At 42.1% G+C, this 24,226-nt stretch overlaps 1 protein-coding gene across 1 annotated transcript in view; it reads left to right on the top strand.

Annotated features, from left to right (window-relative positions):
* The window catches only part of MTMR7 (myotubularin related protein 7), a 41,992-nt gene that overhangs the window by 14,870 nt on the left and 2,896 nt on the right, over positions 1–24,226 (top strand). The window contains exons 2-13 of the mRNA XM_048509866.1: positions 669–791; positions 1,810–1,972; positions 4,647–4,804; positions 4,948–5,076; positions 7,538–7,672; positions 9,810–9,942; positions 13,781–13,890; positions 15,913–16,038; positions 18,165–18,214; positions 18,796–18,996; positions 20,077–20,208; positions 24,081–24,207. Of these exons, the coding sequence (XP_048365823.1) occupies positions 669–791; positions 1,810–1,972; positions 4,647–4,804; positions 4,948–5,076; positions 7,538–7,672; positions 9,810–9,942; positions 13,781–13,890; positions 15,913–16,038; positions 18,165–18,214; positions 18,796–18,996; positions 20,077–20,208; positions 24,081–24,207 (1,587 nt within the window). The remainder of the gene's footprint in view (positions 1–668; positions 792–1,809; positions 1,973–4,646; positions 4,805–4,947; positions 5,077–7,537; positions 7,673–9,809; positions 9,943–13,780; positions 13,891–15,912; positions 16,039–18,164; positions 18,215–18,795; positions 18,997–20,076; positions 20,209–24,080; positions 24,208–24,226) is intronic.

The following is a 24,226-nucleotide window of genomic DNA, read 5'->3' as shown; positions in this document are numbered from 1 at the left end:
CTACAATTCCCATCAGCCCCAATTGGCCATGCTGGCAGGGGCTGATGGGAATTGTAGTCCATAACATCTGGAGTGCCAAAGGTTCGCCACCACGGACCTAGAGGGTCAAGAAATGGCATAGAGGCCAAGACCCTCTCCCAAGAGTGCCTCCTAGTACTTCTTAACAAAGGTTTACTGTTTCTGAATGTGGTTCTTTCCTTCACTGTGGTTAGTAGCCATTGATAAATCATGGATATGTCAAATCCCCTTCTCATATGATCATCCTTTGTAAGAAAGCTATTTTACCAGCTATCTCTTGAGATGGGATATATTCGTATCTAAGATGTGATAGTACCTAGTGCAGATATGATGTGTCTCAGCATCAATATGTTTATTTCTTTAACTAAAGATCATTATACATTCACATGAGTGTATCTGCCATTTGGTATGTTTCATGGTTTGTGGATTACTTTTCATCCAATCAGCTGCAGGCAGTCACTCATAGGACAAATATGACTGTTGTCAGTCTGATGGTATCTCACCAGTTTTGAATAAAGCAGTAAACAGAATACTTACTATGGTCAGATTATTATGTATGTAACTTAATTCATGTTAAATTTTTGCTGTTAGAAAAAACATGTAGAGAAAACGAATTACCTTTGTGGTTGTATCATGTCCCTCTTTTCTAGGTGGAAAATGTCCGCTTAATTGATGGAGCATCTTCCAAAAGGGCAGCATTAGGAACCTTATATCTAACTGCCACTCACATCATCTTTGTGGAAAATGAATCTGACACACGTAAAGAGACATGGGTATGACAGTTTCCATATTAATTGCATAAATCTGATTTGTTTTTATACCTTATGAAATGCTCTTCAGACTTGGCTAAATAAATTATTGGGATAGATCCAGTGTCCCTACTCGTTTCAAGGGTTCTGGGCAGCTTTTTGTATGAATCCCTCCACTCAGAATGTTCCCCTTCATTGATATTAAAGGCGGAAACTATTGCAGCCCAGTCTAGTTCCTAGAGGTGGCTAGGGATGGTGCAAGGACGCAGGAGAAGCCATAGAATCCCTGGCTACCTGAAAGCCCTTTATAGGGAAAAACAGAGTTACATCAGCCAAAAGGCTGGCTTAAATCTTTCTTCCCAGCTGCTGGTGTTCCCGGGGCCAAAGTCCAGTGGTTACGCCCCCCGGAATGCCCTGGTTGTGTTGGCCAACAGTGTCCCTGGCCAAGGATATAGGTAAGGTCAGGTTTCCCAGGGCTCAACCCCTCATTACATGTCTGAAGCTCCACCCCCTGCCTGCCCCCCCCCCCCACTGGCTGGGAGCCCAGCCAGCAGCCCCTTCTTCCCTCCCCTCTGGGGAGAAGAGATTGCCATCCCCAGCCTTGGAGAGCTGCTTTTATAAGCACTGAGACGGGGGGTGGGGCTTGGGAGGAAAGAAGGGACTGCTGGCTGCCGGCTGAGCTCCCAGCTGGCGGGGGGGCTGGGGAACCCTGGGGGCGAGGCGGGGGAGACTACTGTCCCTGGCCTCAGAGCACTGAGGCTGGTGGGCGGAGCTTGGGGAGGTGTGGCCACGCCCCCATGACCATGCCCCCAAACCCACCCCATAAAAAATCTATATCTACGTCACTGTCCCTGGCCAAAACTGTCATGGTTCATCCCACCCACCCACAACCCCCAAAAGCCAGCCAGCCTGTCAGGCAGGGCGAGGCACCTTACATCAAATGGTACATATAGTACAGGTGGATTGAATTATAGTGTAGTAGCTGGGTAGTAAACATATTCTTTGTTGCTGTTGAGCTTGGAACTTTGCTTTCCCTTTTCAGGTTCTTCACAGTCAAATCTCCTCTATTGAGAAGCAAGCTACAACTGCTACTGGCTGTCCTTTGCTGATTCGCTGCAAGAACTTCCAAAATATTCAGATTATCATGCCTCAGGAAAGGGACTGTCATGATGTTTACATATCTCTAATACGTCTGGCACGCCCAGGTATGCAATGGACATTCAGGAGATGTACTGTAGGCCAATTTATCCCAACAGAATGCTCTCTTGCTGATATGTCCCATTGTCTGACAATCTGATTTGGAAAAAAAGCAGTTCCACATATTAAAAAGACAGCAACCTTTGGCTATCAATGCTGAGGTGACAGGCAGTGATCGGGAGAAACTTTGCTCTGTTTACCCTACTTGTAGCCCGTCTGGTTGTTCACTGTGTCAAACAGGAATCACTGATCTGTTCCAGCATACTTACTCTTACGTTTTTATGTACAGTCTTTTGAAAGGCCTCTGTCCCATCCTATTGTTCTTGGGTTTTTCCACAAGGCTTTTTGCTCCAACTTGGCTTCTTAATTACATTGTTTTTGCCCTCCTTTATATGGGGGTTTCCTTCTCAGTTTTCCCCCATATGTTTTCAGGACACTCAAAAGTTGTCTGGGGTGGGGAAAGCCCCCCCTGGTACAAAAGTATCTATATCCCAATTTGATGCTTTTTCATCCTTTATATTGTTCAGTTTTAGTAGTTGGTGGATATATTAGTTTTTGTTTTATTCTAACCTCCCCCCATTATTGCTTCACTGTTTTTGTTTTAGGGGTATTTCTTTTCTCAGGACTTTGTTCTGAGGGCCTTCTTTATTGTCCTTGTTTATTATCTTTTGAATATCAAATATCACCAGGCCATGGACCACTTTCACCTCCATTCTTCAACCCCTAATCGATGTGTTGCTTTTGTTGCTAAGATTTTTTCTTGTCTCTCTGCAGTTTCATCTTCTGTCCTCTCACTACTTCGCTTAACATCTCTAAAACTGAATTTCTAGCTTGTCCCTATTTTTCTTTTTATTCCAGGACAATATTCTTATTTATTTCTTTCTGGCTTTGATTATTTCAGTATTCTTATATTCATCCTATCATATCATTCACTCACTAGCTTTTATTGGCATAAAAGAAAAATAGAACATAGACATGAATACAAATAAATAGTTAAAAAAATTAAAATAATAATCATAAAGAAATAAAATTACAGTCAATTCTGCATAATTTCCATAAGAAAGTTCACTGCCGAATGAGAAAAAACAGAATCTGAGTTATCTAAAAGCAATAATAATCTAGACATCTTTGTTAGCTCTGTTTGAAATAGGGGAGTAAGATTCCAATACCTAGCTCTAATTCCTGTAAACCTAGAGCAGTGTAGCAATTGATGGGCTAAGGTTTCGACTTGCCCTACATTACAGGAGCATAATCTGACAGACTTTTCTAATTTATTGAACTTTCCATGGAGAAGGGTTCAGAAGAAAAAATGTTTAAATCTTGCAAGTGTGAGAGCTCGTCTTACACCTAGGTTAGTTAAAAAGTACAGATAATTGAGGCATCTGTCCCTGATCACATGAGATGGAGAAATGTAAGAGTGAACAGGTTTTCCTAGTTGCTGTGTATAAATTAGAAAATTCCCTGTTCAATAATTGGCCCTGTGAAGAGATTGCATGCTGGGATAAATTTTCAGGAGTGACCATTCTATCTGCGGCAGTTAGACAGTTGGGGAGAAATTTTCAGGAGTGACCATTCTATCTGCGGCAGTTAGACAGTTGGGGAGAAATTTTCAGGAGTGACCATTCTATCTGCGGCAGTTAGACAGTTGGGGAGAAATTTTCAGGAGTGACCATTCTATCTGCGGCAGTTAGACAGTTGGGGAGAAATTTTCAGGAGTGACCATTCTATCTGCGGCAGTTAGACAGTTGGGGAGAAATTTTCAGGAGTGACCATTCTATCTGCGGCAGTTAGACAGTTGGGGAGAAATTTTCAGGAGTGACCATTCTATCTCTGGCAGTTAGGCAGTTAGGCTAAGCCCTCACACTGAGGGGGTTGAAAAGAGCTCTCTGGATATAGAAGTGTGTAGTTATGTGAGAACAGATTGTTTATACTTCAGCTAGAACTTGAAATGTGAAACAAATGAACTGTAACTAAAAGAGTTACTTAGTTTAGTGCAGGGGTAGGGAACCTGCGGCTCTCCAGATGTTCAGGAACTACAATTCCCATCAGCCCCTACCAGCATGGCCAATTGGCCATGCTGACAGAGGCTGATGGGAATTGTAGTTCCTGAACATCTGGAGAGCTGCAGGTTCCCTACCCCTGGTTTAGTGTATATGGTAACAAACTCAAGCTTCAGATACATTATTTTGATTTTGCTTGTTTCTTGAGGAATATTTTACCTCAATAAATGAATATTTTTTTATTTGCATTGAGTGCTTTATGTCAACTAAATCAGAATCCACGCAGTAGCAGAGAGTTCCTCTTGCTCTACTGGTCCTTAAGGAGTTTAAAGGCTTCTGAATAGGATAAAGAATACAGTGAATCGATGGGGAGTCCAATAGATTCAATTTTCTTTTCAATCAAGATAATTCAGGAATTGGCTTGAAATATTTGTAACTAAAATAATCTCAAACTGTGGCTGTCCACATAATTTGGTTCATAAATTGTCCATACAGACAGATTACTGAATGTGATTGAAATCTGAAGATCTTATTTTCAGAGGTAGTCACTACAAGACATTACAACCTCAATTTTTATAATCTGTAATAAAAAGTGATGGCATAACTGAGCAATGAAAAGTTGATATCCTTGATGCTATAATAACCATTCAAATAGATAAATCGTCTTGTTTTTTTCCTTCAGTGAAATATGAAGAATTGTACTGTTTTTCCTTTAACCCAAAATTAAATAAAGAAGAACGAGAACAAGGGTGGAAGTTGATCAACCTAAAAAAAGAATATCATCGGATGGGTGTCCCAAATAATTATTGGCAGATCAGTGATGTCAACAGAGATTACCGAGTGAGTCACTGCTATCATAGGTGTGACTGGTGCTAAGAAAGGTGTGGGCGGGTGCCATCATGTCTGCAGGTGCTACATTGGTTTGTTAAAGCAGTACCTCAATTAAGACATTCTATTTTCTTTTTTTGCGGGGGGGGGGACAGGTGTGTGACTCATATCCCACTGAAGTATATGTGCCCAAATCTGCCACTGCCCATGTTATTGTGGGAAGCTCTAAATTCCGGAGCAGGAGGCGTTTCCCAGCGCTTTCGTACTACTACAAGAACAATCATGTGAGTGTGAAATTAAATTTCAAATACACTTTTGTCTGATTTTAAAATATATTTTAGAATGACAAATGATTAGGTGAGCTGATATGTGATAACTGAATACATTTCCTATGGCTATTATTAAACTTTCAAAGTTAGATTTCACTGGTCATATAGTAAAATGACCATTACCACCAACTAAGGTACACAATAGTGAGAGAAGAGGATGAGTAGGATTTTTTTTTAAAGATGGAGGTTGGGATCTGCTTTTTTAAAAATTAGTCATGCTAATTGAGAGCCAGCATGGTGTAGTAGTTAAGAGCAGGTACACTCTAATCTGGAGGAACCAGGTTTGATTCCTCACTCTGCCACTTGAGCTGTGGATGCTTATCTGGTGAACTAGATTAGCCTGTGTACTCCATCACATGCCATCTGGGTGACCTCGGGCTAGTCACAGTTCTTCGGAGCTCTCTCAGCCCAACCCACCTCACAGGGTGTTTGTTGTGAGGGGGGAAGGGCAAGGAGATTGTAAGCTCCTTTGAGTCTCTTGCAGGAGAGAAAGGGGGGATATAAATCCAAACTCCTCCTCCTCCTCCTCTTCTCCTCCTCTTCTCCTCCTCTTCCTCTTCCTCTTCCTCTTCTTCTTCTTCTTCTTCTTCTTCTTCTTCTTCTTCTTCTTCTTCTTCTTCTTCTTCTTCTTTGCCCTCAGAGCAGAGTTCTGGGATCAGTTTGGGTGCAGTTAGGAGAGAGACGGCAAGGAGCTTTTCTCCTGATGGTCACACCTTCTGGTCGTGGAAATTTCCTGGGGGGGTCCAAGCTCTTGTATCATTAACCAGGGAATATATATTTTAGCTGATTATTGTAACTAACTAAACATTAGCACTCTCCTTTCAGGGTGACTACATGTTGTTCCAGTCTTGCAGTTAATGGGGTCATCCAGGTGTTTGCTAAGAGCATAAGCTTCAGTTTGGGAAGCTTATAGCAACATTCAAAATGGCAGCTAATGCTTGTAAAAACTAATTCCCAAGGTCAATTTGCTATAAACTAGATAAAGTCCAGGCTAGCACAAACAATTGCACAGTCATTAACTGGAGATTGTATCAACTGGTCCTATGTTTATTAATGAAAATCAGGAGTGAACCCATTACACTGCTGAATCTGTGGCAATGTGGAAATTAATATTTTTATTCCGTGCATGGAAAGTTTGAGCCACTTGCCAATAAAAAGGATTGTTTTCAAACCCATTAATCCAGATTAGTCTCACAAACTAAAATCAGTGGTATCTACAGTTTAAAAGAACAATGTGAGGGTGATGATATTTAGTGTGTTGTCTGCCCCCACGTTTTTAAAAGGATCCATATTTTGCTCTGATCTGGATAGCCCAGGCTAGCCTGATTGTGCCAGATCTCAGAAGCTAAGTAGGGTCAACCCTGGCAGGTATGTGGATGAGAGACCTCCGAGGAATGCTGGGATCAGGCCATGGAGCTACCTCTGAACTTCTCCTGCCTTGAAAACACCACTAGGGCCTGTCATAAGTCAGATATGTCTTTCAAAAAAAATTCAAGAAGGGCTGAAATGAAGGATCCATTAATGCACTTGGTATTGGTGAGCACAGTTTTTCATCTGGCTCCCGACACAATGTAGAGGACAGTTCCTACCCTTCTTCTGAGAGGCCCATCCTGATGCTGTGCTGAGACAGAAAGGAACAAGGCTGCTTCTTGATTTCTGTATGTTTAAAAAATTCCATGTAATCAGGAAAAGCCATCCTTCTCTGATGACATGCCCTTCTCCCACAGTTCAATTGGCCATTAATCTTGGGATGATGTTTGACTAGACCAGGGGTAGGGAACCTGCGGCTCTCCAGATGTTCAGGAACTACAATTCCCATCAGCCCCTACCAGCATGGCCAATTGGCCATGCTGACAGAGGCTGATGGGAATTGTAGTTCCTGAACATCTGGAGAGCCGCAGGTTCCCTACCCCTGGACTAGACCTTGCCTTTTTCTTGGGACAGGGAAACAAGAGTGAGTTGCAATTGGTTATCAACATCAGCCACAATTTGCGCCTCTTGGTTAAAGGGCCAGCAACTTAGACTCCACGTCCTTGGTCGTCCCCCATGCAAACTAGGACACTGTAACTCAGGAGCCTGAAGGGTACTTCCTGAGAATAAGGTTTTAGTTTAGAGGTCTAATAAGAACTTTCAGGCAGCCATATTTTGTTTCTGGGCTTAGCCTTTGTCTGGTTTGAGCATTACTTTTCAAGTGTCCATACTACTAATGGAAAATGCCACTGGGGCATTCCAGATAATTACACTCTCTGTCTGTCTGTCTGTCTGTCTGTCTGTCTGTCTGTCTGTCTGTCTGTCTGTCTGTCTGTCTGTCTGTCTGTCTGTCTGTCTGTCTGTCTGTCTGTCTGTCTGTCTGTCTGTCTGTCTGTCTGTCTGTCTGTCTGTCTGTCTGTCTGTCTGTCTGTCTGTCTTCACACAGGCTTCTATATGCAGGAGCAGCCAGCCTCTGTCAGGTTTCAGTGCTCGGTGCCTTGAGGATGAAGAGATGCTCCAATTCATCAGGAAGGCCAATCCAGGAAGTCATTTCATATACGTTGTCGATACACGTCCCAAAGTAAGAAGATTGTGTAATTTATTAGCACAAGCATGGACAAATAGCGAGGTATTTGTAGGAAGATGTCAGAATGAATTGGACCATACGAAATTGTGTTGAAATGACTTGTGTGATTACTATGGTCCAATCCTGATACTGGAATTGAACCAGGCTTAAAGCAAAAAATGCTTTAAATGTAGAATGCTGTCAGATAAAGTAGAGTAAGGTGTAAAGTTTACCTCCTCTGATCAGTTTGCTGTATTTAGAACAAAACCAATAGATTTTCAAACAGTGTTTTACATATAAAGGGCTGTGTGAATATGAGTATAAATACATGTGGATACCCTTGTTCAATCTGATTTGACTTACACAGAAATCCCTCTGGAATTTTTAAGGAGGTTTTGATTTAAGCAGACATGTAAGAACAGTCATGGTTTAATGCAGAAGAGAAGTTTAGAATTTAATGGAATTTGTGTCCTAAAAGAACATGTTGTTCCAATGTAAACATCATTTCCATATTTCACTAGCATCTGAGGATTAGCAGATAATTGGTTTGTTCATTTGGTGGGTAATTTTATCTCTTTCCCCCCATAAAATGTATATTACCAGTTTGTGAAAGGAATCTGTGTAACAGAGGAAGGTATAGTTGTTCATTTCCACACCCTCCTTCCTATGGATTTAGAATGCATTACAGCTGGCCCCAAGCTTTTTGCTTCTACCTAGGGTTACCAAGTCCCCCAAGCACTGATCAGCTGGCTGGCAGGAACTTACTAACAGGAAAAGTAGGCCTTGGCCTGTACCACTGGCAATGTAGCATTGTCACTTGTGGTACAAGCAAGAAGTGAAGTCATACTGCTGGTGACGCAGGCCGTTTCCCCACTTTTAAAATGACGTCCCGGTTCTCATTCCTGGTCCCAGGACCTTTTAAGCCTTGAGGGTCGTGGTTCCCTGGGCTTTCTCCTTAACACCATGGGGTCATCAAAAGGCGCCCGCTTTTGAGCCTGGGAGCAGCGCCAGAATGACCCGCACTGAGGGGGCGCAAGAGCAGCAGAGTCGGGGCTGCTGTGTTGTCGCCGCCCCTGTAGTGGGGAGTGCAGTTGGACCTCGCGCTACTCGGCGAGAGTAGCGCACAGCAAACGGTGAGTGGGGAAAGGGCCACACTCTGGTATTCTGGAAAAACTCTGTGGTAAAAATGACTTCTAACATAGAGATTTTGCCCAAATACCAGTGCGTCCCCATATTGTTGTCAACACCATGATATCATGACATCACTTTGTCCTGGGTGGCAGAATGATTTGCCATTCTGTCAATGATTTTTCAAATTTTCAATTGGCAGTAGCGTGTTCCTGTCTCTGATGATTGTTAGAAATGGTTACTTTGTTAGCTTATGACATCTAGAGTTATTTGTGTCTTTCTGAGCTTTCCCATTTTCTTAAAAGTGCCTATTACTATTTTACTTAATTGGTACCTCTTAGCAAACAAAACCTTAGCAAGACCATCAAAAATTCAACAGCTGAAAGTAGATCAGCACATTAATGAATATTGTGGTGCTGCTAAGAGATTGCCATCTGCTGGATGTACTGAAGGCAGAATTAAATAGCAGCACACAAGCAACATAAGAATGCTACTTTTATTTGTTGTATTTAATCCCTGCCATGAATTGGCCCTTTCACAAGCTTTCACAAGAAAAATGAGACAGCTCTTTTGGCACATCTGCGAAACCCCATTTGACTTCTGTGGCAAGAAGAACTACAGATACACAGTGCTTTCAAAAGTAAACATTCCCATTAACCCAACAATTGTATTTAACTTGGGAATGCTGGAATGGCTTAAACCGTGTTCACAGGGAGAATGGCAAGCTATTACCCTCTTCATGTTTTCTCTCACTTTGACAGCTAGAGTTTTTTCATCTTTTTTGTCATGTAGAACCTTGATATCATACATAGGGTTGCCAGTTTAGCAATCCATGTGGAACCTGCTATTACAACTCATCTCAAGACTATTGGCCATGCTGGCAGGGGCTGATGGGAATTATAGTCCATGACATCTGGAGTGCCAAAGGTTCGCCACCACTGACGTAGGTCCTTTCTCCCTACAAAAAAGGTGTGAGCATCGTCAGCACTGATGCTGTAAGTCTTCTGTTTTTCTATATTTGCAGCTCAATGCAATGGCAAACAGAGCAGCTGGGAAGGGCTACGAGAATGAAGACAATTACTCCAACATCAAGTTTCAGTTCATTGGCATTGAAAATATACACATCATGAGGAGCAGTCTCCAAAAAATGCTGGAAGGTATAGCCTCCATATGTTGATGGCAGCTGCATGCTAGGTGTTGAAGAAAGCACTGTACAAACTATGATCCTTAGAGGAGTGCCAAGGTGCAGAGTGGTAGCTGCAGTGCTGCAACCCAAGCTCTGCTCATGACCCAAATTCAATCCCAGCAGAAGTTGGTTTCAGCTGAACCAAGGTTGACTCAGCCTTCCGTCCTTACAAGTTCAGTAAAATGAGTACCCAACTTACTGGGGGTGAATTGTGGATGACTGAGGAAGGCTGTGACAAACCATCCCATAAATAAAGACTGCCTCGTGCACATAATGAGATGTCATCACCCCTAGAGTCAGTAATGCTTGCACAGGGGCCTACCTTAACCTTTAGAAATACCAATCATGTGTGTTCTTACTTTAGCAAGAAATGTTGTGAGCGTGGCTTTTGTATAAAGTCTGTAATCAAATAGTAAAGCAGTGGTGCTAAAAGCACACACATTGAATTTATTCCTTGAAGTATATAAAGTGTGGAGTCAGGCTATTGATCCAGTTAGCCTGGTATGATCTATTTGGACTGGTGGTAGCTATACAAGGACATGAACAGAGATTGTTGCCAATCCTGCTAGCTGAGAACCTTAACTGGAGATTGCAAGTGGACTGGGAAGTGCAAATGGCCCTGAAGCAAGTCAAGTTCGGCAATGCATCAAAGCCAGCACTTCAGGACCACTTTTCTCTGTGGTGCTAAAAATGGAAGCCGTGCAGGAGGAGGCAACTGCTGAGATGACATGGATTATTACTGCTTCTGAAAGTTCTCAGCCAAGTAGCACCTGAGGCGTTGGCAGAGTTGCTGGGGCTTTGCTTTGCTTGCTCCTACCTCCGTGGCAGTGGCCCTCAAGTGAAATGCCCAGTTTATTCCTGCTAGGGATTCCAGAGATTGGACTAGGGGCTTCCTGTATGTGAGGCATATATGGTTTGCCTCGGATGTTCACCTGATGGTCATTTTGTGTGTGAGAAATGCTCCGTCTGTAAATCTGTGATTAAATCTAACAGCTTTAAACATCCATCTATACCAGGGGTAGGGAACCTGCGGCTCTCCAGATGTTCAGGAACTACAATTCCCATCAGCCCCTACCAGCATGGCCAATTGGCCATGCTGACAGAGGCTGATGGGAATTGTAGTTCCTGAACATCTGGAGAGCCGCAGGTTCCCTACCCCTGATCTATACCATATTCCAAACCTCTTAAAGGATTGGTAATGGTAATGGTAATATTAAAATGGCTGTGTACACTATCACCTGCCCCTGCAGAAATTATATATGTGGATTGCTCATCACTCAATTAAAACATGGATATTAGAACATTTTTTTGGAATTAAAAATAAAGTTTGAGAGGCACCTTTAATGGGACATTACCTTCAGAAGTATCACAAACCTGATGAATTTTTCTATTGTGTACTCACAAAGTATTCCAGCATGAGGCACAATAAGATTAATATACAAAGATGGCTACTCTTCAGACATTGTCTGTTTTCCTTGGCATCACTTGATTTCCATTCTATGGGTGGGCTGCAGGGATTTGTTCTGCTGATAGTGGCACCTTCTTCTGATGCAAGTTGTAGGATAAAGGCAGAATAGACCCATAGAATCCAACCCAATGTGTAAAGTGGTGGAAAGTGCTGCCAAGTTACAGCTGGCTTATGTGTTCCAGCAGGGTTTTCAAGGCAAGAGATATTCAAAGGTGGTTTGGTTTACTGTTACCTTCCTCAGCATAACATAGCAGCCATGGACTACCTTGGTGGTCTCTCATCAATGTACTTAAAAAGTTCTGATCTTTATTCAGTCATGAAACCTATTGAGTTGCCTTACACAAGGTTTTTTTTTTACTTTACCGGGTTGTTGTGAGGATAAAATGTTAAATCTGTATATAACATACTTACGCTGAGCTTTGTGGAGGAAGGATAATATACAAGTGTGAACAAACCAGACCAGTAATTACCTCTTTCACTGGTATGCATTGCTAATGGGGCCAAGTACCTCTTAATGTGCTTTTCTTTCTCCTACCTGCACCCCCCGCAGTGGAAACTGAAATAAGGTCATTTTGATGGTTGCTGAGCTTTCAAGAAATTTGAGCTCACCCCCTCCCCTGGACACACAGCAGCATTTTTCTAGTGCTTAAGGCCAGATCTGTCCCAAATTCTCTAGTCCACAGATCCTTTTTATAGATTAAAGTGTTTGGGGGTTATACCCCCCCCTGCTGATATGCAGAAATGGAGGCACCCATGGGATCTAATGGAGCTTTAGCTTACTAATTGAGTTCCTACTTAAATGAATTCCCAGTTGAGCTCCATCGCTTAGCATGCAGATTGCATTTGCCTGTTATTTAGGACAGTGTGGACTTTACTCAGTAAAGGGAGAGCAAATATTGATTTTGATCAAGGAGCAGGTATCTTTTTTTTATTTTATCCTGCACTTTGTGAACAGAGGTGGTAGTTTTCAGATCAAATACAGCTACTAATTGCTTACTCTGCTATTTGCATAGATGCATTAATCATTTGACCGGCTGGCTTGCTGTCAGCACCCATCATGAAGATGCTTTTGAGATATGTTATTTTGATAAGGTTTTTTTTGTTGTTGTTATAAATGTGGCAAGAAAAAGTAGATAGATGCTCTTCTGATTTAAGGGAGGGCTTAACAACCAGAAAATAAAGAGCAAGTGTCTACTGCAAACAGTGTAGAACACTCAGCTTCAGAATGTTCAAAAATGTATTTATATATGTATGTTTATACCTTGCAACAGAGCTTTAAAATTTTTTGCAAGCGCTTCTAATAACTATAAATCAGTTTTCTGGATGTAAAACCACTTTTTTCCCCAGCAGTTTACATTTGTGGAATGAAAAAATGAGACTTCATTGCAACGGATGCATTAGTCAGGAGCATTTCATCTGGATCCAGCCCAGCATCTTGCTTAGCAAACACAAGCCCTCATTAGGACAGATGTCAAAGTCTCATGTTTTAATGCAGGACATTTGAGGTTCGGAGCATTGATACCAATGTTGTTGGTAAACCGCATTGCTGAAAAACACCCGTTTTTCACAAGTTTGTTTATTTAATAGCTTGATTAATAGCAAAATTATGGAACAAAAGACTACGTAACTCCTGATTATTGGACTGGCAAAATGGAGCAAAGTACAGTACATGCAATAGGCCTCTGTGTGTGTAAGGCAGCTATTTTTTTAAGAAATAGAAAAGCAGCCTTGAAAGGCTGCAGCTTTGTGCAGAGAAGCGATGTGTGAAGGAGGGATGGTTAACCCCTTTTCTGCTGGCTATTTTTCTGCTCAAAATCACTCCTACTCTGCTCTCTTCCCCTATCTGTGCAACTCCAGTCTCCAGTCCTGCCATACGGAAAAGTAGCTGGCCAGAGATTTGAATGGGGAACAGAGTTAATTGCCCTTCCCCTGTGCCACTAATCCATTCAAAACAGCAGCTTACTAAGGCTGTTTTTCATTTAAGGAGGAATCAAAACTGTAATTGTACATACATGCATGTAAACTGTAATTTGCTTTGTATAGGTGAGCTAGCTCCATTTAATAACAAATTGTGTCTATAAAATTTTCTGTCTTTATCCATGGTGTCTCCATCTCTGTCTGTATCCATAGTGGCCCATTCATATTTGTAAGTCTTCGTTTGTCTTCGTTTGTCAATGAAGTAACATACATGCTTGTGCAAACCGGCCTCTTGTCCCTCAGAAATATTTAAGACATTTCCATATACTGTATTTCAGGACTGAGTGTAAATGTTGGAGCTGACGGTATAAAACCAAAGATACAAATGTTTGATTGAGTATTGAAGCTGTGACTTACTTTACAGTTTGTGACCTGAGATCTCCTTCAATGAATGACTTCCTCTGGGGACTGGAGAATTCAGGCTGGCTAAAGCACATTAAAGCCATCATGGATGCTGGAATCTTTATTGCAAAGGTACAGTGCATACTTCTTGGGAAATTGGGAGCTAGCTGATTCAGGAAGCAAAAATAGCAAAAAAGGATTGCTATTGCCTTAAGAAATAAATGTTGCAGTGCATGAGAAGGTGACAATGCATTTTTGTGACAGCAGGTACAATTTGCAGCAGTAGTACTCAAGCAGTTGTGGGTTTACCGTATATACTCGCATATAAGTTGAATTTTTCAGCACATTTTTTGTGCTGAAAAAGCCCCCCTCGACTTATACGCGAGTGAGGTGTAGTTTAAAAATATTTTAGGGTTTTTACTTTGTTGGCTACCAGGGGGCGCAGTTTTTAGGCTAGCTATACCAAAATTTGAAGGTATTATCAGGTGACACTCCTGATGATACCAGCCAAGTTTGGTGACGTTTGGTTCAGTGGGTCCAAAGTTATGGACCCACAAAGGGGGTGCCCCATTCCCCATTGTTTCCAATAAAAGCTAATAGTAAATGGGGCTACATTTTGAGGGTCCATAACTTTGAACCCCTTGAACCAAACTTCACTATACCTGGGTGGTATTATCAGGATAATCTCTTGCTGATACCAGCCAGGTTTGGTGATGTTTAGTTCAGAGGTTCCAAAGTTATGGATCCCCAAAATGGGTGCTCCCATCCTCCATTGTTTCCAATGGAATCTAATAGTAGATGGAGCTACCCTTTTGAGGGTCCATAACTTTGGACCCCCTGAATCAAACTTCACCAAACCTGGCTGGTATCATCAGGAGGGTCTCTGAAATGTTGGTACTGCTAACATAAACATTCCTCCCTGACAGGCACCCTCAAATTTCCCCCAGATTCTCCCTTTAAATCACCCCCCCCCCTTCTGAGTGGATTTAAAGGGAGAATCAGGGCTTACAGAGCTAGTTTACTGTTTTTCTTTGAAATAAATATTCAGAAACATTTAACCTACTGATGCCTCAATTAATGTAATTTTGTTAGTATCTATTTTTATTTTTGAAATTTACCAGTATTTCCCTGGTAAATTTACCTGCTGCATTTCCCACCCTTGACTTATATGTGAGTCAATAAGTTTTCCCAGTTTTTTGTGGTAAAATTAGGTGCCTCAACTTATATGCGGGTTGACTTATACACGAGTATATACGGGTAGGTCCACCTGTTTCATTCTGCTCTCCTGGCTGTGGAATCATCATTTGATCTTAGTGCCTGCCACTTGCTTTGACTATTGACATCTTCGTGCTTGATTACCAGGCTTCTGGTAGTGGTGTTTGGCGCTGGAGCTCTGGCAACCATTACAAAGAACTGAGAAAATGACACCAGTCATTGGGAGAAAACGTAAAGAATCAGTGGTCCAGCAGGAGCACTTTTCCAGATAGACATACAGGCTGCCTGTTAAAGAACAAATGTATAGCCTTCTTGTAGTTCGGATACCTAGGAAGCTGCCTGGAGGCAGATACAAACCGACCTAGGTCTCAAGTGGTCCTCTGCAGCCAAATGAAGAGCAGGAATAAGGAGGATGTCTTAGCTGTGCCTTATGGATAATGTTTGTTAAAGAAATCAAAAGGACAGCCTGAAATGGGAGGACCTCTATAGGGCAAAACTGGTACAACTGAAATATAATCTATGCAACCAATACAAGCTGCAGAAAATGATGTTCCTGTAGACTTGTCAGAAGACGTTAGTATCAGCACTGAATATGAAAGACTTTGAATGTGCTCCTCCACATTCACTCAGCAGAAAGTAACGTCCTGGTTAAATACCATGTTCATGCATTTCTGTAACCTGCTCTCTGCTCCTGGATGGATGGTGCAGGTATAGATGAGCATGGCCCTGACTGGATCAGATAGTACGTTCAGAAGAGGCCAGAGAAAACAACTCTCACTCCATTTCACATCAGGTTCAGGAATTTAATATTTGAACCTGTCACTTGGAACATTCTCTGTACCGAATTTTTTTATACCTGTTTGGTGAACTTCTGTCTGTAATTTTTATTCATCAAGGGAACCATATTATCTGTATCTCATCTTTCCCCCTCTATTATAGGCTGTAGCTGAAGAAGGAGTGAGTGTTCTTGTTCACTGTTCTGATGGATGGGACCGGACCTCTCAGGTTTGCTCTGTAGCAAGCCTTTTGCTTGATCCGTATTATAGAACCATGAAGGGATTTATGGTAAGCGAATTTCAGAAAGTGGTGTGCTCTGTAGTTGCAGAATGTTAATTTAGTTAATATAAACGTTTCCCCTACAAGGAAGTCATTTTTATTGGTACATTGGTATTGGTATTGTGGCTTGGTTGTATTTTTGTGCTTGTACAAACCCACATAGCGCCAGTTATCGGAGACCTACTCATGATGTTGCAGCAGGTTTGCACAAACACACGTAACTGCTTTCGCTGGAGGCTATCAGGATTAGTATTTTCTACTCTGACTGTCAGGGGCTCTCTTTGGTATCAAACAGCAGAGGTCTTCCACAGTACCTGCTATCGGTTTCTTTTTAAAATTGGAAATGCCAAGAATTGAACCAGGGAATTTCTGTATGCAAATCATATGCTCTACCACTAAGATACAGCACCTTCCCACTTTATCCTAGCTTCCGGGCCATAGTTATACCTTTGGAACTGCTGTGGCAATATTTGCTCTGAATTTTGCTGCAGCACATCAATATTGCAGTTGGTCATCTGTTAAAGATTCGGTAAAGAGGCAACATTGGGCATTATCCATTCCAGATGACATTTGTAACCCATTTGGTCCATTAAAGTTTGCCCAGAATCACTTCAGAACAATACAAGCATAAAAACACATGATTTAAAATAGCAAAATACTGCAAAAAAGAGAAAAAAATGTAAGCAGCAGCTAATAAACATAATCTCATATCATATAATAATAGAGCAGGATGAAAATCTAATCATACTAGACCCATTAAAATCTACTTGTAAAACCAGGAGATGGAACAATAAAGATTGAGGATGGGAGCCACAGATAGAAGCGCATCCAGGTTCCCAGAAAGGGAATTGTGTTTGGATGGGACAGGACTGATCAGCTGTTGCTATGGTCCCCAGACTTTCAAGCCAGTGTGAAGCCCTCCTTGGCATTCTCAATGCCAGAACAGCTACATAGGATTGGGCTGCAGTTATTTTTCTTCTTTGGTGCTCTCTCCATCAAATAACTTGAGAAACCCCACCATTTGAATATGAGAGGTACTTGTTAGTTTGTCTCTGTGGGAAAGATATCCCTCCCTCAGGCCAATCCTCAGGCCTTGACAAATTGAGGAATGGAAAGGGGAAAATGGATGGGAAATGGGTCTCAATAATGACACTGTAAAAATGTTCAACTTTCTCTACAGTCTTTAAGGGAAAATAATTGTCAGCCATCAGTAATATTACATTATCCTCAAATTCTACCTTCTCTTAAAATCTCCCAGTATTTGCTGAGGCTAGGTGCGTATCTGCAGAAAAGGGCACCTTAGCTGAGGCTAGGTGTGTATCTGCAGAAAAGAGCAAAAAAAATTCCACTTGGAGTTCAGGGGCGGCATGCTGTTCAACGCTGGACTCAACTTGGCTGGGTCCAACCTGCTTCAAGCCTGCAATTTAAAGCTTGACTTAGCCAGGCTGAGCTCAGTGTCAGACTGAGCAGTCACTCTCCCCAGTTCCAGCTTTATACTGCAGGCTTTATACTCTGTCCCCCAAGTTCCACTTCCAAACGTCAGGAGGAGCTTTGGGGCAGAGCCAGCCTTATACAGCTGAAGCTGGGCAGAGCGACTGCTCAGTTTGATGCTGAACTCAGCCTAGCCAAGTTGAGCTTTAAGCTGCAGGCTCAGGCTGGACTCAGCTTCGAACTGAGCACTGGCTCTGACTGGCTGCAGCTTTCTACTGCTGAAAGTCTGCAATTTAAAGCTCGACCTGACCAGTCTCAGTTCAGTGTTGGACAGGTGCATCTGGCCCCTGAACTCCACATGGAGTTTGGGGTGAGGTGTAGTTCAGTGGTAGCTGCTCAGAAGTTGCAGGACATGGGCTGGCGCCCTCTCAAGGGGTGGGGCCCAGGGCATGTGTCCTGCCTTGCCCCACCCTAGATGCATCTCTGGCTGCGGCAGTTCTGGCAGCCCTACTTGTGCTATGTACTAATTGGAATCACTGTTTGTCATACAAAATGTAAAACAACCCACAATGTTGTGAATGTCACTTGTGGATATGTAGATAATCAGGATCACAGTGAGGATGATTTTGCAACTTTTCCCTACTTGCTTAAAAATTCACATGAGCTTCGCTGCATGCTACTTACATACCCCTTTCTCATTTTAGGTATTAATTGATAAAGATTGGGTTTCATTTGGTCATAAATTTAACCACAGGTAAGCATGGTTTGGTAATTTGGACTTTTTCCAGAGCTGTGGCCAACTTGAGTAGAATCTGCATATTTGCGATTGGAAATCAGATGGAGAAAGTTTTCTGACTAGTGACCATAGCTTGTATTAGTTACAGTTTTCATAACTACTGTGTTTTCTGAGCTGTTCGAACCTCTCCTGAGTCATTTTGAACCGAGCTGAGATCCGAAATGAGATTCTTTTGCCCCCTCAGCCTCATCCCTTTTACTGTGTGCGTAGGAGGAAGACAGCACAGTGTTAGGCCTCAACTGAATCCTATACTGTTGTGAGCATGTTGGGGCAGTGAGGCTTGAAGTATGCAGCCCCCATTCTTCCTAGCTCTAGTGGAAATTACAAAATATACTCGAGGCTTCCATTCATAGCGCTCTGGTTGTCATGCGTGATATTCCTGCTGCTTTGGTAAAGTAAGTGGCTTTTGGCTCTGAAGCATTGGCAAATGAGGCCAAATTAGCTTTTTAATATTAATCTGAAATGGAAAGGTTTGATCCTCTTAATTTTTCTGTGTCCTTCCATGTTAGGAACTGACTTTTGTTGTGGGATTGTTTTAGGTATGGCAACTTAGATGGCGACCCAAAGGAGATTTCTCCAGTCATTGACCAGTTCATCGAGTGCGTGTGGCAACTGATGGAACAATTTCCTTGTGCCTTTGAATTCAATGAAAGGTTCCTCATCCATATACAGCATCATATCTATTCATGTCAATTTGGGAATTTTCTCTGCAACAATCAGAAAGAAAGGCAAGAGCTAAAGTAAGGTGGACATTCCTTTAAACCCTAAGTATTCATCCCCTATTTTAACTCTGCATAGTATTTTAAGGAATGGGAGGCTACAAAATACACCTTGACTATGGAAATTCCCCCCCCCCGCCCCCCCTTTTCATGATCATAACTTCTCCATCTCAGTGTGATAGTTGTGGCATTTGTTGACATGCCTTCCTAGCAAACAACGAAAGCTTGGGCTTTTACTAGTTCATTGTCACTTGCAATTGCCATGGTTTATCCTACCTAGGGATTGCAGTCTAATCTGAACATTTGAAATGTGTGTGAGAAATCTTTTCTCCTTCTCCTTACTCCTTGCCTGTAGAGGGGATGATAGCAAGCCAGTAAAGTTGCCAACAGGCCCGTCACTTATCCCTTTCATAGACGTTAATGAACAGTTGAAGCTTTTGGTGGTATAAAAGTAAATGTCACCTGGTGAATAACATTCTGTTAAGCTTCTATTAAAGGGGCAGGATATTTTTTCCCCTCTGGGCAGTGGGCAGCCCTAAAACCCAGTGCTAAGATTATTGCTTAGATGTGACCAGATGGTTCTAATGTTACATCTTCCATGTGAAGGTTGCTTTAAATTCCTCCATATCAGGGGGAGGCATCATAGTCATTTTTGAGGGGGAAGTGGGTGGCCAGGTCTTGAGAAAAGATGGCATAGCTGTGGACCAAATGAGTGCAAAGTGGACCAAATGAGGCCAGTAAGTCTGTATCTCTTGGGTCATCCCTCTGGCTATGAGAAATACAGGTAAAGTGGACGGTAGGCATTGCCTTCCATTCCTTGTCACTTCTGCTGATTATCCTTGATTGAAGTTCAACTTTACATTGCTAACCTGTCTGCATGCAAGATGTTCACCAATTCACATTCTACAGAAGTCCTTTAAATGTTGTTTTTCTAAGTGGCTCAGAAGCTGATTTTTCCTAAACAGGCAAATGCATCTAATCCAGAGCATGTGAATTCTATCTGTCCTAAATTCAGACTTATTATGCTCTACTTGCACCTATGGATTTGGGTGGGAAGAGGTCTAGCAAAGCAGTTCACAGACTTGCATTTTAAATTTTCAGGATTCAAGAGCGGACATATTCGCTTTGGGCTCATTTGTGGAAGAATCGTGCTGATTATGTGAATCCTCTGTATAGGGAAGATCATAACAGGACCTTGAATCCTCAGTCAGCTCCTTGGCAATTTGTTTATAAGTAAGTGAGGTTGTTGTTACTGGATGTTCTTTACCTGACAGTATTAGGATAAAATGCTACTGCTTATGTTCTGTGCTTCATTCCTGTGTAAAGATAGATAGCTAATGCAGTAAAAACTCACCTTTAAATTATTTGTTTATTCATCAACTAAGTAATATAGTGGTTAAGAATGGCAGACTCGAATCTAGAGAACTGGGTTCAATTCTTCTGTCCTGCATATTAAGACTGCTGGGTGACCTTGTGTTACCCAAAATGATGGGGTCTGTCTTTTTTAAGATGGGGAATTAACAAAGAAACACACCAGGCAATCTGAGAAGGTGGGTTGCAGAATCTTTTTCACTTGTTGATACTGGGGTTTTCCTCGCTTAGAAATCTGCAGGAAACCAGACTTAAGTGAAAAGTTTGACAATCTTTATTGTAAAAGCAAAATAATAAAAACTTAAACACATGATATTGTAAATACACAATTCAGAAGAGCCTAAGATTTTGACAAATATGAGGATAGATTTGGAATAGTTTTAGAATCGGGTCATAATTACCTGTCCTGAAATGAAGAAGTCCAAGATAGCAGAGAGAGCAGCGCCAGCACTCGTCTGCGAAAAGAAGCAACGTTGGGCACACAGTACATATGAAAGGCAGTTCAAAAGACACTGGGCCAAGTGCTATGGCCAGGGGAGCCCTGATTTAGGAAATTTCCGTCTGCAGGTGCCCTGAAAGGAGGCCACTCCTTTGGACAAAGCCACACTAATTGGTTTCCATAGAGAATTAAACATTTTGATAGTCATATCTGATCAAGTATTGATTACTCTTTTAGGTGCAATTAATAGATTGATGCTGAAGGACTGTTTTCTTTCAATTAGAAGGTGTCCAGATACATTTTGTTGTTAAAAAAGGAGTTCTGGATAGAGGTGTAGCAGGGGAAAATGGTGCCTGGGGTAAAATGGCAACCCCCACGTCCCATGGTAATTACGCCCCCCACGCCCCACTTACCTGAGCCGGCAACGGTCCCAGACAGCCTGGCAGGGCCTGGTGGGGTGGGGCCAAGGGGTTCCTGGCTGCGGCCTCTGCTGGGCCTGGCAGGGTAGGGCTGGGGGGTACCCACTTGCTGCCTGCTGGGTCTGGCAGGGCGGGGGCGGGCCAAGGGGAGCCCTGTGGTGGCCCCACTAAGCTGCTCCTTCAGCCTCCACTGGCTGAAGGAGTGACCTGGCGGGGCGGGGCTGCCTGAGGGGAGAAGGGGAGGGGCGTGGGGGTGAATTTCCATGACAGAACGGGGGCCACCCCAGTGCATTTATCCCCACCCTATCCTGTGGTAGCTACGCATTTGATTCTGGATCTATTGTCTCTCAAAGATAGATGGATGATGTATGCAGGGAGGAAAGGAAGGGGTTTACATCTGTAAATTACCACCAGGTGTCATCCAGCAGGCAGAGTCCTGTTTTTGGGTGAGTTGACTGTCCCAGACTGTTTGTTTATCCAGATGGCCAGATGGCCCAAGATGCAGGAAAGACTTTTGTTAGCTGATATCCATATACTGATTTGAGAGGAGGGAGAAGAGGAGGAAGATACAGATCAATCCAGGCTGAGCATTGGTGTGAATCCAAGGAAGCTGTTATTGTTTCATGAATGACAAGCTTTTTCTATCAGAGAAGTAAGAACAACCTCAGGTAAAGCCTATGGGAAAGGAGATTGCAAGCCTCTTTGAGTCTCTTACAGGAGAGAAAGGGGGGATATAAATCCAAACTGATCCATCTTAATCTGGATTTTCTATAAAACCAGTAAGATGATCTGGATAGAACTGGTTCAGAAACAGGTCCTCTATTTCACACATAGGTCTCCTGGCAACATGTGGACTGGTCACAATTCTCTCAAAACTCTCTCAGCCCCACCTACCTCACAAGGCGTCTGTTGTGGGGAGAGATGGCAAGGTGATTGTAAACTGCTTTGAAACTCCTTCTTGTAGAGAAAAACAAATTAATTTTTTAAAAACTCAGTATTCCACTTCATGGAACACTCAACAGGAGTAGTAATAAAAATAAATTAAAATAGACACTAAATTATAAATGGCGGAGTCTCAACAATCAGTGAAAGCATTAGTGTAGCTTTTAGAGAGATAATGTAATGTAAATGTATTGTGTAAATACATACAGTTATGTAAATGTATTAAAAGTGCATTTACAGTCATTTACCAGCCCACCCCCAATAGTTAGAACAGTTTATATGATTTCAAACTGAAATCCCTCCTTTGTATAGGTAGGGGTAAAATTTAGCACAGACCCCCCCTCCCCCACACACACATTTCATTAGAAGGGCTTTTATGCTGTTCATTGTCTCCTTTACTAAGGTTTTAAAAAATCACATTCAAGACAAGACAAATTTTAAGCCATGTGGAATGTAATCTGGAGAACTGGGTTTGATTCCCCAATAATCCGCATGCGCTGTGGACTCTTATCTGGTGAACTGGATTTGTTTCCCTGCTCCTAATACATAAAGCCTGCTGGGTGACCTTGGGCTTGTCACAGCTCTCTCAGAATTCTGTCAGACTCACTGACCTCACAAGATGTCTGCTGTGGAAAAAGTAAGGGAAAATGGGTTTTTAAGGTGCCTTGAGACTTTATAGGAAAGAAAGGCGGGGATAAATCCAAACTCCTCTTCTTCATCTGAAGTGCCCTTAAGTTCAGCAAAGAAATAAATCATCCGTCAACTGCTACCATTAGTACTTATCGTGTTACCGTGTATCTTAAAATAAATTCTCAAGCCTTTACGAGACTGGTCCATTCTAAATCCTCGTCTGATTGTTACTTAACCCAGCCACTGATCTGCTTACATGTAGGCAGTCAACTTCTGACTACTTGTAACGGGAGGAATTAGGTCAGCAGTGTAGGCCAGGTTCATCTAAGCCATTATCAGTACTTGTTACAACATACTCCGTTCTCAGAAAGGAGTTCTGTTTGTATCCTAATGGAGAATGGTTATATGTTATATAGAGGACACTGGAGCAGGGGACTTGTTCAAGGTTAAATAGAGAAATGTTGGCCTATAGACTCAGGTTTTTCTTCCTTTTGGTTTTAGCACTACTAGATCATTTGTGGTATGCTATTGGTGAAAGGCTTACACTGCCAATTGCAGCCATTACATACTTTCTGCAACTTGTGAAAGTTTTATCATCTGGTTTCCAGCAAGGATGCTTCTTCACATGCATCATACACCTGTTGAACATAGAAATGAGCCAAAACAAAATGTTTCTGTAGTGAAGCAATAATGCAGAAAGTTCTCCAAAAGTTTGCAAAAATTTTCTAAACCCTTTCCAAAATTACAACAGTAGCTAGAATTAATGCCTAAAAACCTCGCATTGACAGTTAACAGCTCATTCAGAAGAAGGCTTAAAATAATACAGAAGTATATTTCCAGTGAATAATTGTGTGCAACTCGGAGTCCCACATGCACACCAGTGCATATGTGGATATACTTCACGTGCTCTTCAGTTAATTTCAACCAAGGGTCCAGATGATGTATAGAAAAGTGTGTGTGTGTATCCACTTTCTCCAATTCACTTGAGACAGGAGGTTTATGTGTGAGTTGGAGCTATCCCTAACAATTCTCACATCCCAGTAGGGTGGCTAATGGGTCTGGAAAAAAAAAGATCTCTTCAATAGAAGCTTAATATGTAGAAATGTGCAGCTGAAGCTTTTCATGGTATGGAGGCAAGTATTCTATGAAGCCTCTGTTAAAGGGATAGAACACATTTCCCCCGACACTTGGCAGACCTCCAATTTAAAATCTGAGCATGAGAACATTTTCCTTCCCCATTAATTTCTAGTGCAGTCTTGTCTTATGTTTTTCATTTATGCATATTTATATATATTTTTTTCCAGGTTCTGGAGTGGAATGTACAACCGCTTTGAAAAAGGCCTACATCCTCGACAATCTGTGACGGAATACCTTATGGCGGTAAAAGAAGAAACGCAGCAGTTAGAAGAGGAATTGATAGTCCTAGAAGAGGTACGAACCCTTGGGCTGG

This window comes from Sphaerodactylus townsendi, linkage group LG10 (assembly GCF_021028975.2).
Source record: "Sphaerodactylus townsendi isolate TG3544 linkage group LG10, MPM_Stown_v2.3, whole genome shotgun sequence".
In the NCBI taxonomy this organism is placed as follows: domain Eukaryota; kingdom Metazoa; phylum Chordata; class Lepidosauria; order Squamata; family Sphaerodactylidae; genus Sphaerodactylus; species Sphaerodactylus townsendi.
The sequence above is the reverse complement of the archived record's forward strand: the minus strand, read 5'-3'. Positions and strand labels throughout refer to the sequence as shown.